We start from the raw sequence: 15,609 nt of genomic DNA on the forward strand, positions 1-15,609 counted from the left end.
GGTAACTCTCCATGTTTCTCATGTTCCAGAAGCTAGTTAGTAATGCATGCTAGAACCACTAATTAAGATTCTGTCGTCTTAGTAAATTAATGTTTCAGTTATTATTTTTATTTCTCTTCTTGTTACATCTTTTCTTTTTCTCTCACACACTGTTCCTATCCCAAATTTTCTCCATCTTTTCCTATCTTCTCTCTCCCTTTAGCATCCTGAAGTTTTATTGAGTCATCCATCCAAGCTAGTAAGTTCCCTGGCAATCTGAGAGGCTGTTGCCAGCGCATTTAATTTTTTGTGTTGCATGTGTATTCACCTGTGCCAACACAGAGTGTATTGGTGAATTCCTTTAGTATAGTGGGTATGGACAGTATGGATACAAACAAAAAGCAGTGGGATGTCTGACCAGTCATGCTCCAAAAAGCTTTCTGAGATGTTTTCAGTGTTTGACTGCCTTGGTCTAACTGCATTTTTGTTTGGACAGCTTAATATTGTGTCAGTGTTTTGTTTCCCTTTGCTGCTGGTGCTTGAAATGTCTTGTAGCTTTTCTATCATCTCCATTGTCTGTGCATTTTCAGAGCAAGAAGGTGGAATTTCCATGCGAATCAAGCTGCATGCATGAAAGGGTTCTGTAACACTGGGCACAGCAGCAATTAGAAATAACAACTTGCAGCAACTGAAAGATTGCTTAAAACCTTGTGTAACCATTCAGCTCACTGGTACAATGTCAGTTTAATTTTGGATCCTATTTCCAGCCTCCTGTTTGATGTCAAAGAGCACTCCTGTCAAGGAGTGTTTGTGTAATAATATCTGGACACTGTAAATTACGTAATCCAAGGTGATTTTCATCAGAGATTTCTTTTGTGGCTCTGTGCATAAAAAATGGTGTTACAGAACTTTAAGGAGCCTGATACCTGTGTTACTCTTGGCAATGTTCAGGGTAAGTGGAGTTGTCTATCCTGACAATCATTATCTGAGGGTCAGAGCATTGCTGGGGCTTGCAATTGTTCAGTATTTGTGGCATCCCATATCAGAAATTCTTTAAACCTGGCTAAATAGTGTCAATAAGGAGTTGAGAATATGAGATACAGTACGAGAAGATTGTACTTGGTGCAAATAGGCAGAAGAATTTGTGTCAGGAGAGCATATTCTCTAGAAAATCTTTAAGAGCATGCAAACTTTTTGAGACCCATTACTCTGAAGTCAGAACATAGAAGGTATTGGAGCAAACTGTGTATTTTATTCTCTAGTATGATATAGCAAACACACAGGATAAGGTACAAGAGGTTTTGTGAAGGCCAGGTTGGATGGGGTTTTGAGCAACCCTGGTCTACTGGAAGGTGTCCTTTCTCCCAGCAGGGAGGTTAGAAGGAGATGATCTTCAAGGACCCTTCCATCCCAAACCATCCTATGATTCTGTGGTGGCTTTTAATGTTCCATTCTGATGATGGTGCATGATGATCTCAGCATCATCTCATGTAGTGGAAAGTTGGAGAGGTTTTCTCCCTGATATTCTTACAGCTAAAAGAATTTAACCTTACCTACTCTACCCCTCCCAGAAAAACTTGTGAAGATAACACTTATTTTGAAAAACTAAATATTCCAAATTCAGGAAATGGCCAGTGTCACACAGTGTGATTTTTCTCATTTTTCCTTATGAGGTAATTTGTATAGCATTTCATAACTAAGTTATTGTCTGCTAAAGTCCTGCTGGTTTCAATATTGCATGACAAATGCTCCAAGAGTGAGCCAGATATATATGAGAGATTATAATCATCTAGAGAAGTAAGATGGTAAAATACTTTTTCAATAGTAGGAAAGCATTGAGTGAATAAGGCAGGATATATTTCCATTTTGCTTTTTCCCCTGCACAACAGGTATAATAATGCATCTTTATTTCCCACTGATGGTGTTAAGAAGTGATTAGTTGTGATTAGCATGACAAGAAGTGTCATGCTAATCTTCAGGGGAGACAGAGACATGACAGGGCACTGGGGTTTCACATAGCAGAGAGTTTATTGCTGCCCACAGCTCTTTATGTAGGCTTTTCCAAAGACTCCACATCCAAACTTGGTTTTGGGTACCACCCAGCTCACCTGGCCAATGGCTATCTGCTCACGTTCATGGTAGGGATTGGCTCTCTGTAGCCAAACCCCTTCTCCTTTTATGAGGCATACAGACCATCTGTATGCTGTCATAGGAAAGAAAATTGGGGAAAATTTTCTTCTAATGTTAAGAATAAGCGACTTACAGAGCCATGCATAGAATATCCAAAAATTGGTACTAAATGTCTGTTCTTTAGTTATGTCCTGATTTTGTAAAACAGTAGTAACCTATGGCCAGGTGAGTAAGGGCCAAATAAGAGGAGGCAAGTGGGCAAGTTAAAATACACTCACAAAGAGAGATGACCTGTAAATACACTCACAAAGAGAGATGACCTGTAAATACACTCACAAAGAGAGATGTCCTGTAAATGCACTCACAAAGAGAGATGTCCTGTGGGCATCCTCCTAACTTTGCCTGCTCTGTCTTGGTTTGAATCCAAAGAGAGCAAATGTTTAATGACATCTCTGGGAACTTGTATCTCTCTGAAGAGATCACTTTTTAAAGTAATGGAAATTGCCTCTCTTGAGGTGTCTTCCTGTCTTTATGATTCTTCATAAAGAAAATAATTTGTTTATGAATTGATTCCAACTGAACACTTGCTTATTCAGTGTCAAAAATTTGCAGTTCCATTAGCAAAGACTAACCATGTGGAGATGGTTAAAAGACAGCACTCTCTGTGACAGACTCAAGTTTACAGTACATAGTATATCACAGAATCTCCTGAGCGTTTTACTTCCATTACTTCCTTTTCAAAATGCTATTTTTTTACAGTTTGGGGTGCGTAGAGCCTTGGAACTAAAGGAGGAAAAAGCCTGGTTGTGTTTTAAATTTACAATTTTGTTAAAACTAATAAAGGTGCTATAGAAGACAGTACAAATGTTTTATCAGTTGAATTTCTGCCTTTGTCTTAGGAAAAGCACAGAAGATGGGTAAAGTGTTTGTCTTTTGCAGTAAATAATCATAATATATTTTCGTATTTGTGTATGCATCTACTATTTTTAGGAGATACAAGGCTCCCTGGGAGGTAGGAGGGTGGATTAAAATGGGATTTCAGGTTCTTGGGAACTTCTACTTCATGGCCAAAAGTTCTTGGCAACATTTGTATGTGAAATGTTAAGCTGAATTTACTGTCTCAATTCATAGGTAAAAGTAGAAAGTGTTTGCTATGAGTTATTTGCTGTTTGATTTAGTTAATATTTTAGGAATACTGATTTGGAGTCTTGGTCATAATGTTTGGGATTTTAATTTACATTTTAGAACCTTTAAATTAGGTCTGTGCTATTGTTATGTTCCCTGTCTCTGGCACATTTTAAGCTGTGTAAGATTATCTTACCTCTTAAAAAAGAGGTTTTTGGCACAAGAAATATCAACTTAGAAATTTCTTTTTAATATGTTTTGTCTTCCACTCCTCTCCATCTGTAAATATTGGGTATTTCTATGAAACATTGGTCACCTTTGTTTTAGCTGTAGAAGTTGGCTTTGTCAGCTGATTTTCTGTGAAAGCAGGAGAAGTTAGAGTACATTTATTTCGTTGAGAAACAATCACTCTTTCTTATGTTCTGTAGGTACCTGAAGCAGTCACCCCATCACTTACCACTTTCCAGATGGGAAATGAGAGCAGGAAAGCAGAAAGCTGTTAAACCACTTCTTTGTTTATAGTCCCTCTTAAGAACTGGGAGAACATATCCAGAGTAGTAAACTTAAACTATTCTCAGTCCTGAACATTTAGTATTTGAAACTGAATTCACACTGGCAAAGATTAATACTGATCATATGAGCTTTTTGCTAATAAAATCAGAGCTTAAGAGGGTGCTGCTTTCCAGCTGAAATGCGCTTGTTTCTTATGCAGATCAATGCAGAATGAAGTGTGTGAGTTTGGCTGTGCTCTTTAATTCACCTGTTTGATGCCACACAGGAACACAGAGAGTTAATGACAGGGTCAGGAGTAACAACTGAAGGGTTTAAATAGCCTCTAATCAGGTAAACCTAATAGCCTGCAGAGATGAGAAAGTGCAGTGTTCCCTTCACCCTCAGCAGGCTGCTTTCTACATTTATTTAATTTTTGTCATACTTCTTTTATGCATCATCACAATTGTTTGTAGCTATATTAAATGACAACAGATTTACAAATGCTGTGTTAGGCAGTGTTGGAAGTCAAACTTATGAAATAGACTTCTTGCAGTCTCTTAATACAGGAGAAACTATTGGTGCATTTGTCACTTCAGATGTTGATTCTGCTTCAAAAATGAAATGACTACTTATTTTGGAATTTCTGTATCCCTTTGATGGACAGCACAAGTTGTATGTGGTGTTTTTTTTACTGTGAATATAGGAATTCATTATTTGTGTTTAGCTTTTTGGTTAAAGGAAAAAACCAAGATTAATTATTTTGCACAGGGAAAGTAGCCAGTTTCATCTGTCCCAGATCTTGATGGGAGTTTGTGGGAAATCTAAATGTGTTGGTTTTCTCTCTTATACAGTAAATGAATCCAGTAGGATTTTAGATACGGTCAAGAAACACATATTTTGTACAAAACCCAGAAAATGGACCAAAGTCACTCAGTCAATAACTCACAGTGCAGGAAGTGGTCTCCAGTTTACAGCATATCACATAACATTTTCTTTGTGTTAGGTGAAAGTATCCATACTTACGTGCATTATATACAAATAACATGTGTTACATGTCTTAACTAATAATTTATGTCCTGTAAATAGCCCTTTGGTTCTATAAGAACCAGACACACTGACTTGTTGGCTAATTCTCTAGAAAAGAAAATTTATTTCCTCTTCTCAGTAGTGTCTCGAGTTGTTGTGGAGATGCTTTTATTAGCAGAATAAAATAAATCAGGACTGTTCTGACAGTCAAATTGCATTAGGTCTTATAACTTCTTTTGAATTAGTGAGTTTAATAAGCCAGGCTAACAGCCTAACTTTGTTTTGTTTTAAAAGAAGTTTCTTGATTATCTGATCATGTATTTTGGATGACTTTAAAGAGCCTGGAGGAGTATTTGTTAAAACAAAAAAAATTGAGATGTTGGAAACATACCTAAATCCAGTACAGAAGAACTCAGGCTCTGTCTGGTGAAAACCAGACTTAACTCTATATGCAGTGTCTCTTAGGAGAATACAGATGGCCTCAGTCGATATGTAGGTGCCCCCAAAAACAATATTCCCAATTCCCTCTATTTGGGAAGGAAAGATTGGAGGGGGTTTTTGAAATTTAAGGTGTAGTTGAAAAGGAAATGAAATCAAGTATTTCAGATTTCCACAGGCTAAAAATCCCAAAAAAGCATTTCAGAAACACCCACCAATGCTCGCTCCAAAGCCAAGTATGTCCCCTGGTGCTCACAGCTGTTCATGGAGCTGACACACTTGTCAGTCTCACTGCTGCCACGTCCTCCTGGAGTCTGCATCCTCTTGGCAGGGCATTTATTACACTTCCCCTTGCTGTGGAGAGCCCTTTCCAAGGGTGTGTAATATGAAGTGCTTATGGGGCAGTAAGGCATCTGGAAGCAGTGACAGCCCTAACTCCAAAAGGCCTCCAGACTCACAGGGATGCCCTTGTGGCCAGGTCTCAGCCAGAAGCCCAGAATGCAGGGTTTTCAGTCTTACAGTTCAGTGACACAGGAGTGTCAGGGTTTGACTGCAAAGTCACTCAAAAGCAGGGAGCCCTTTAAGTGTTCCTAAATGCATTACCTTGGGAAAGGGTTCCACTCTTCCATGATTTTTGGTTATTGGGCACTCTTGCCCCATCTGCCTGGGAGACCTGGAGAGTTGCTGGGCATTTTGTTCTAGGAGAAAATACTGTCCAGCTTAATCAGCTTTCTGGAATTCTTGTTTTTAAACAAAAGAAAGCCACAAAAGCTTAGTATTGACCTTCAGACAAGAGCTGCAGGGCTAAGGCCCTGGAACATGAGCCTTTCCTTTGTTTGGGAAACCCAGATCCATCCCAAGGTCAGTCCCATTAAAGACTGGCATCAAGACTTTCCACAGTCCCATAATATTCTGCTCCACAAGTCTCCTGGATTATACTAGAATGTGGCCTTGGCTCTAAAGAAGCTAATTAAAAACTAGACACTTCAAGGCAAAAATGTTGGAGTCAATGAATGGATATTTTCCTCCAGTCTTGTTTTACTGAATAACTAAACAGATTTAGCCAAATATAATTTTGCTGTTTGGTTCTTTGGAAGAAGCAGCTTCCTGCACTGAGATTTTTACTGCTGTAGTACTCTCCAATTGCCTTTAAAAGCAACAGAATCCTGTACTATCAGATCTAGACTGAGTGTGCTTTGGAGCAGAACATTGGCAGTTTGTAAAACAACTTTCCACAGCTGCACACAGAGGGGAGAATAGTCGGTAGGCTTATTTTCTGTTGTAGGTTTGTTTTGAGGAGAGCAAGGCCTGGGCTTTTGCATGCAATCCTGATCAGCAGAATAGCTCCATCAAACTTGCTATTCACTGAAGCAATTTTGAGCAATTCTGAAATAGCTTTAATTGCTGACAAATTGCAGTTCAAGATCCAAGAGCAGAGGAGCAGGATGAGAGAAAAAGGATAGTCCTTAGTCTGCTGGTTTAACTTCCAGCATGAATACTGCATTCTTCCTGTCTCTTACATGCTTGACAACTATTGAATTAGGTTTACTAAAAAATCAGTGATTTTTGTAACAAACCAAGCCATTGAAAAACCTCCTCAAAGAATCTCTTCATTGGGATCATGTCATCCTCAGTCTGGAAGTGCTTTTTGTCCCAATAGCCTGATTTTGAAAAATTTATTTCCTAGATAACTAAGCAAAGATAATTTCAGTAGCCATACTCATGAACCCTGGTCTGTGTGGCTCACAGAACTGGCAAGGGCTTGAGCACATCAGCACCATCTGTGCAAAGGTCTGACACTTTGCATAGTGATGTAGTTACTGAAGGCTATTAAACTGTGACTTCTTTTTTTAGGATAAGTAGGTTAGAAATACCTTAAATAACTGAATCTATAGTACTATCACTGTTTTATAAGTGTACTTTAGGAACTTTTACACTCACACATGCTTTTTTTTTCTTTCAAATAAATTAACACTTTTTTCATAATTCATGGGTTTTTTAAAATTCTGTTTCAGATTTAAAGTAATGTATTTTTTAGGCTGAATTTAAAAAACTAAATTTGTTTTAGATTTTTATTTTCTTGCAGAGTATTTCCCCATATTTAAAATAGCACAGGCCTTGCATATTCCTGTGTAATAATGAATCTTGCCATTTTGAAATAGGTATCTAGACAGCATTTTGGAATTGTCAGAGATAACATTTTGGAATTTTCAGAGTATCTGTGAAATAGGTACGTGTGAACGAAGTGGTTTTTCTTGAACCTTTTTCTCCCAGGCTCATGAGGCAACCCTGGAGGCAAGGGCCAGTCCCGAGCTGAGTGACCGCCTGCAGCAGCTGGAGCGGGAGGTAACGCGCTACCGGGAGGAGGCTGGCAAGGCTCAGGCTGAGGTGGATCGGCTTCTGGAGATCCTGAAAGAGATGGAAAATGAGAAGAATGACAAGGATAAGAAGATAGCAGAGCTGGAAAGGTGAGAATGGCGTAAAGTTAGAAGAGGAGCAAAACAGCTGACTAATGTTAGAGATAATTCATTTTTCTTGGCTTAAAAACCCTAAAGTGTCTCTTTTGGAAAAGTCTGTTTAGAGTTTTTCTGTCTTTGGTCCTTTATTGTGCTATGTTGTAAGGGAAAGGGTGTCTTACCATGTGCTTTTTCTTACCTGGCTACTCAAATATAGGGCTGATACAGGTAGAACGGTAGATAGAGCTGTGAGGGAATGGAGGGAGTAGGAAAAGCTGCTGAAATTTTTGTGTGTTTGTAAAACAGTTTGTTGTTTTGATACAATCAATTCCTCAGACATGGCTTTCACAAAAATGAATAAGAAAACTGCCTTTTCAGAGTTTCTGTTACTATTTTCTCAGATTCTTCTGACAAGTGGCCTCATAACTTGGTACTGGTAGGGATACAGGTAAACTTTGGCCCAAGTGAAGCCTTTACTTCACAAAAGCAGATTTACTTTTGTCCAAGCAAAACTTGATTCGGCACTTTTCAGCATTTTCCATCTTTCTCTTGGAGCCAGGAGACTGAAGACAATAATGTCCCAAGAAAAAATGAAAATTTATTATGATTCCATGACATTTGTATCAAAAATATAAGTAACAGATCTTGTGAAAAACCTGAATTAGATTCTGTGTTCTGTTGTTTTCTCATCTTACAGTGGGCCAAGAGCAAATTTCTGGGCAGTAATACCTATGTGGGGCTTTTGTTTACCATTCCCAATGAAAAATCACTAACTTGGAGCAGCAAATTGGAAATTTGTTCTTCTTGTGCCAGAATAGTCTTTCTGTCTTTTCACTACTTAACTACTCTACAATTTAGTGTCAGGAAGATTAGGGCAACTGAGTGGAGGACATTTCAGGTTCTGCAATCAGTGGTTATTTTTCATGGCTTGCTGATTGTCAAATTATGGGCCCCTCTGAATGATTTGAAAAACTCTTTTCTAAGGAGTCCATTGTCTTTTCTTTGAAATGTACAGAGCTCTGGAACAGTTCAGCTTGCCAGCTGGGCTTCTTCTCTCTTTGTGACTGTAAACAACATCCTGTTAGTTTTAAGTTGTTACATTTAACCAAAATTCTTCATATCTATGGCATAAGCTTGAATACCCAGGAGTGAGGATATATTCTTTTTAAATGTCTTCTCTTTTTTCCTAAGTGATGCATTGTTCAGCCCATTGGTACATAATGTAATCAGCAGAACATTCAGGCTGCTACTGTTGAGTGAGTATAGACATAAAAAAAGCTATAAGTCACTTATTTGTGTGATTTTTTTCGGTTCCCATCTTGGTGTGACATTCCCCATGTCATGCTCTTTTGGGCAGGCAAGTTGACCAGGGAACAGGTACAAGCAGCAAACTTCTATCAGAAGTAAGATAGGTGGAAGAAATATATTCATAGTGCCTTAATTGTTTGGGTTTTTTTGTGGAGAAGTAACTACTGTTTAGAAAAAGAAAGTCAGAAATATGCATCATTCCTCAGCCTGATTCCTAGATGAGATTGAAATGGCAGGAAGATAATTCTCTTACATATGCTTTTAATGCAAGTTGACTTTTTTCTTGCATTAGCATTCAGAAATTAATAATGATTTGACTTGCAGCATCAAAAAATGAATAGTCAAAAGTGTCCTATGAACAAAAAAGTTTATAGTCTACAAAGGAAAAACAGCAAAGAAGAGAAATTAGGATGGGTCTCCTTCTCTTTTATTGACAGAAGCAATTGCACCATCTTCAAAGAGTTAAAAATCAAACTTTTTTGGAAAATATGCACTTCTAGACTTCTGCAAAGCAGTTGTTGTTTGTCCTGTTCATGGTAATTTCTTGATGTTTCAGTCACAGACTGAAGTCTTACTCTGAAAACACAGAACCCCCAAATGACTAGATACTATTCTGTAACAATTTGGTAAATACTTTGACTATTCAGTTTTATCCATTTCTTCTTACCACCTGATCCTCAGTCTTACAAAAAATTGAGTGGTCCTCTTCTCTTTTTAACTTTTCTACCAGTACTGAGATAAGATAGAATATGTTTTCTCTTATTTCTAGTAATTAGAATAGGTATTTCAGTTATGTAAAAGAAAAGCTTTCTTTTGTTATCATGTGAATGCCAGCAGCCAAGTAAATCAAGGGGAAGAGAAAAATCTAAGAATATTCATGTTCTATAACCACTCTTAAGTGGAAATAGAAAACGTCTTCATGATCTAGAGATCTAATCTGGGTGCTATTATTGTGGTGAATTAGCCAAGTATCAGCACCTGAAATGATTTTTCAGGTGAAACTGTAATATAAACCCGACACTGGAGAAAGAAATAGGAACTTCCAGATACTTTATGGTGAGGTTTTGACTGGTAATTTCTCTTTTTCTGAATAATTGTTGGAATTTCTATTTGACCTTAGCTGTTTTCAATTGCTCCCCCAAACAACTATTCCCTGAAATCTTACTTTCTTCTTGTGAGTTTTTGCACAAAGCAGAGATTTTATCACGCTGTTTCATGTATAAGTTGGTCCTGTTTTTATCTACAATACTTGTTCATAAAATATTATTTTGTGGCTGAACTATATATTCAGGCATGTTACATGCATGTTTTAGAGCTAGAAGAGACCTGGTTTCCAAGAAAGAAAAAAGGTAATTTTGCCTGTTAAACATCTTTCCTAAACTGTGGTCCATGCAGAGTGAGCTAGACATTATCTTGACTTCTAATGCTTCTACAGCTGATCAAGCCTTAGTGCCTACAGTAGCAGTTGTCAGCAAGCTAAACAGCAAATATTGCTGTGCCTATCAGGAGCAGTCAGTGTTCCATGTGCAGCAAGACAAGAAGAAAAAAGTCACATACAGAGAAAAGTTGCACTAAAAAAATGGGATTTTTCGAAAGATAGTCTCTCTTCCCTGTAGGTTTCTCTTTTGCTAGTCTATGTGACTAGACCATATGCTGTCAGGGAGAGAGAAATGGTATCACGGTTTCATCCACAGAAGAAATGTATTGCCTGTTAGGGAGGTGATGGTAAGAAGAGGAAGATAAAATTAAAAGCAGAAAAATATTCTTTTAACCTTTTCAGTGCGAGCAAAGCTGCCTTGTGATTAAGTCAAGATAAAGAGGGAAATGCTTCCACTCTTCAGTAACTGTTGCAATTACTGACTGGGAGACATTGCTTTTCAGATGAAGGATATTCAAAAAATGTGTGAAGTATGGTGCATGCTATGCAAAAGTTGAAAAATATTCTAGAGTTAACACAAGGTTTAAAGCACGAGCTCATTAATGTGTATTCTCTGTGGGGAGGATTTTGCTTTTTCTTACAGGAGGGTGGGCCCTAAGTCCACATTTCTTCTGTGGGTGAACAGCCCCATAAGTTTTGTTTCTGTCCTTATTGCGGTGGTGTAGAGGTTTTGTAGCTGTCCGGTTATTCACTTCCTGTGCAACTAACCGTTTGCTTTTTGTACTGCCATCCCATAACCTCCTGTCTCTCTGTAACTTTTTATTTTGTGTTCTGTTTCCTCCCTTGCTTTTTCTCCCCGTCCTGCTCCCCTGAGCTGTGTTCTGTTCCGTTCTGTTCCGCCGGGGGTGTGTTTGTGACCGTGCCTTTCCTCAGAAAGCACGGCTCCCGCAAACTGCACCCTCCCCACCAGGTGTCGGTCCCCGCACCGCAACACGCAGGGGGGTTTGTGTGGGACTTCCTGGGAAAGTGAGTGCCCTCGAGGCTCTGTTTCCTCCTCCGGGCTGCGATGTGGCCGCTGCTGCTGCTGGCTGGGGCTGCTGCAATGCCGCTTCTTTGCCTCGCTCTAACAGGATTGCTTACCTCGAGTACAAGTGCTGGTTGTGACCACAGTCCAAAGGAAGTTTGCTGCTGTTCTCCCTGATTTCAACTTAACGGAAGCTGTTGCTTTCTAATTCTAATTCTCTTGCTGAACCTTTGGTTCTGATCCCTGCTACCAGTTCTGCCTGAACCAGCTAAAACTCAGTGTTCCTCAAGTATTCTAAAATGTGTCATTGATAGAGGTCAGTATTGACTTCTTATTGAGTTTTACTGTCCTGTATTAAGAGAACAAGCAAACAAAAGGGCTCCCTATCTGGGACATGGCCATCAGAGCCTTCAGAGTAGCTTAAACACAGAGTAGTTCATACACAGTCTATACAGCAGTTTATACACACTTTGGTGTGCACATACTCTGCAAATAAAAACCTTGTACTTGAGAGGTGGCAGGAATTATATCTGTATATGCTTCTTCAGAAGTGAGCACTGAGTGAATATATATGGAAGTGCTCGTTCCATTTGCAGGCTTAAAATTGATTTTCATTTGGCACGCTCACTATGTAAGATAGGTGGTTCTTGCAAGGACACAGGGATTGTTTTTTTTTTTTTCCTGAAGGAAACATTGCTCTGGGAAGACAGAGACAGCACTCAGCTGTGGAATACCAGCAGTCCTGTTAAGGACAGCTGGAATTAGTGGCTATTTTAAGAAAGAGAATTTGGAGATTTTTCCTGAAAAGAATTTAAGGATACCCTTTTGAAGAAGAAACCTTCCAAGTTTTGATTTGTATAAGCCAAAAGGTATACTCCTTATCTTAAATATTTCTTCCCAACAGTAAATGAAAGATTAAAAACATTGAGGGACCTCAGGAGAATGCTGAAAAATGTGGACAGTAGAATGCAGTATCTTATTTTGTCTGTCTTTAAGACAGATATGTTTGTGTAGTGTTCTGTGAAGGATAGATGGAGAGAGAAATTAGCTGTATTTTCCATCAACTTTACAGTTTCCTAGAATAGTGTAAAGGAAACTGTACTGGTAAATTATGCCCTAAGCTTAAGTCAACAGTTTGAAGCTGAAATACGTACTTTCAAACTGCTACTCATACCTTGGAATAATTGTTTTTGGTGTTGTTTCTGTGAATTTTTAAATTGTTTTTTAGAGCATTCCTAAGCAAGAACCACATCAAGGCATATAAATAATTTAAAGTAAAAGATATGGTGTCAAATTAAAAAAAGGTGTTGATAAAGTCATAATCATCACCATTAAAGTTAACCTTGAAAGATGGTATGGCTATAATTCTGTGTATATCTTAACTGATTATAATCCTCCAAAAATACATTGAACTCTGATTCAGGCATTGGAAAACCTAAAACAATTAAATATTATTTTAAAATACTTCAATCCATTTTGTTGCCATAAAACATAAAAGCAAATTTTTTTATCTTACACTTGCATGGTATTATTGCAAGGCAGAATCTGTTGTTGTTGTGTTTCTCATCCACTTCCCTCAAAAATCTGTAGCATAAATGAACATTAAAATTCTAAGGTAAATCATTCAAAACTTAGGATATTCTGAAATGAAGATTGCCTTATAATTTTAATTGACATAGTATGTGAAATGATACACTCTTTAACCATATATGAACAATTTTAAGCAATTTTATTTTACAGTTTTATACAATTTTATGTTACAATTTTATTTCCATAAGAATGCTGCCTTTTGTGAAGGACACAGCTGAAATTTTCCACAAAAATCCCTGGTTAGGTTGAACCTATCATGGGAAATAGCAGCACAACTTTTTAATATTTGGCAAGCAACTGAGAACTCAGTTTTGTAATGGAAAGAAGTGGTCAGGCCCATAGTCAGTCCAGCTCCACCTCTGAGCACACAGATCTGTTGAATATTTTCATCATTTCCAAGCTAGGAAAGGAACAAGTAATTTGTTTCTTCTCAATCTTGCTTTATCTTCATACAAGATCAGCATTACACCTGAAGTCCGTATCAAGCTTCACAGGAGGAAAACATTTAATATCAACATAACTTCTTTAAACAGATAAGAATAAAAGATGAAGGCACATTTGCTTACAGGTATTTAACTTAGAGATATTTGAAAGTATACTGCTTTTCAGAAAGCATTTGCCCTCTGGAAGTCAAGCTTTGTTAAAGTGCTGTAAGAGCAGCACTCAGACTCACTAACCGCTTTTGGAACCTACGTCTAAATAAGGAAAAGCAAAATACAGGGTCACTGTCAGTAATTGCAAATCCATCTGCAGAGAGAGCCAGATAATACCCTGTCACAGTGATTTTACAGTGACTTCTCAATCCATCCTCACCTTTTTTATATAATGGGATATCCTTCTTTGATTTGTTCTTTAATTAACTGTCCTTTATTTCCCATTCTTTCTCTCTTCCTGTGTTTTGGGATGTAGAGGCTCTCAACAGTGACACTGGGAGAAACTGAAGCTTTGTGATATTGCAGAAACAGCTGTTCTAAAATACAAGGTCAAAGAACCCCAATTAGTCCAGCCCCTGACATGGTGAGAGGTCAGGGCTGGCACATGACTGGCTGAATGAGCTTGCTGTGTTATCCCCTCAGTGAACCATCTAAACTGGTGTTGTATTCACATTCAGCAGGCAGGACTGACACTGTTAAGCAGGGTGAATCATGTCCACAGAAGTATGGACCAACTCCTTTGCCAGTTCAGCAGTGGACTGGCTGAAAGCATGGTATGTCTGCTAATCTAAGACTAAGGATCTGACCTTGGATCCTCCAGGAAGGACCCTGCACTAGAGAAATACCAGTAATGAGAAGCATTACTGTGAGCTTTTTTGAAGGCTTCTTGCCTGCCAAGTTTTCTGTAGTGCTGAAGTCCTGCTTGATTTTATCATTAAATCAAGGTGGTTTTCAAGCACTCCCTCTCATGCCTATTATCTGTAATGAGTATAGGAGTTGTCATCTGCTTTATATTATAGCAATAATGGATTTTATTTAGCAGATATTTCCTAATCCAGCTGTTAGATCAGTTTGAGTGTAAGAGCTGTGAAATAATTAAAATAATTATAAACGGGAGAAGAAAGAGCATCATGTAAATAATGAGCCTAGTCTGCATATCAGTTTCATTGTTACCGGCCTTTACTACATCTCTTCAAAAACTGTTTTGTAGCTTTGTTTCAGTAAACATCTTTGAGCAATATCCATACTCACAACCTGGTGTGGAAAGACTGAAAAACCCCAAGATTTCTTTTATATAACGTGATATAGTAAAAATAAAAATGTTAGATCTCGGTGTTCTCTTGGAGTAGAGAAAGAACAAGAGGAATATGCAGTAATTGCCAATAAAGCAGTGAAATAGTAATTCTAGTGTTCCATTGTGGCCATCTGTGGCTGGGTTTGTGCTCTTAGATCCATGCATATATGCGTGCATGGATGCACACACAAACCTTCTGTCTTTGCCTCTCCATCTCTTCCCTATTCCTCTAAATCCCAATCTAGAAAAAGGAAAAGACCAGCCATCATTCTTTTTATCAAGAAAACGTGTCAAAAAGGGTAAACATAAATAGCCTTTCTGCTTTGACAGACACAAAGAAGATCAAATGCCTATTGTTCCCTGTCAGACTGCTTTGAAGGAGTGACAGAGTAATAAATATATACAATAACTCACTGCCAAACAAAGGGAACTTAAAGGTTGACTGAAAAATCATTACATAAACTACATCCTTAGTACATCTGAGACAAATGTTACAGGCTTCTTCCACTCCCTGTAATACACAAGCACGTGGAAAAAATTGTAGCTGGAATAACCAACAGCCTTTAAAATACAGATTTCTTAATTAAAATGCTTAAGCGTTCACATCTCATTTTTTTGATCTGCACCCAGTGCTCAGATTAAATTTGGCTCTACCTTTAAAACAATGGGGTGATATTTGAAAAGAAAGTGGGTTTCTCTGAGACTGCCAGTTGGCATTACAATTGTCTTGTCTCCCTGTGTGACTGTTGCATCGGAGTACAGTTAATGGGGCTGGGCAGGAGCGCTGCTGCTGGATCTTGTAAGGAATGCTACAAGTGTGTGTTCTTGCTTGAAGGGAAGGAGTGCAAACTAAAACTTGTGATTTTGCTCTGTAATGAATATGCCTCTGTATGTATCTGATCCTGCTTGCTGGGGCCGCTGCCTGGGGCAGATGC

General features: G+C 38.3%; 1 protein-coding gene across 8 annotated transcripts in view; it reads left to right on the forward strand.

Annotated features, from left to right (window-relative positions):
• The window catches only part of ERC1 (ELKS/RAB6-interacting/CAST family member 1), a 275,266-nt gene that overhangs the window by 107,552 nt on the left and 152,105 nt on the right, over positions 1-15,609 (forward strand). For 5 of the 8 annotated variants that reach the window (XM_077783292.1, XM_077783293.1, XM_077783297.1 and 2 more), the window contains one exon: positions 7,465-7,658. In XM_077783292.1, coding sequence (XP_077639418.1) covers positions 7,465-7,658 — 194 coding nt within the window. Of the gene's footprint in view, positions 1-202; positions 239-7,464; positions 7,659-15,609 lie in introns of all 8 variants that reach the window. The other 3 variants (XM_077783291.1, XM_077783294.1, XM_077783296.1) reach the window with 1 other exon arrangement.

Source organism: Lonchura striata, chromosome 5 (assembly GCF_046129695.1).
Source record: "Lonchura striata isolate bLonStr1 chromosome 5, bLonStr1.mat, whole genome shotgun sequence".
In the NCBI taxonomy this organism is placed as follows: Eukaryota; Metazoa; Chordata; class Aves; order Passeriformes; family Estrildidae; genus Lonchura; species Lonchura striata.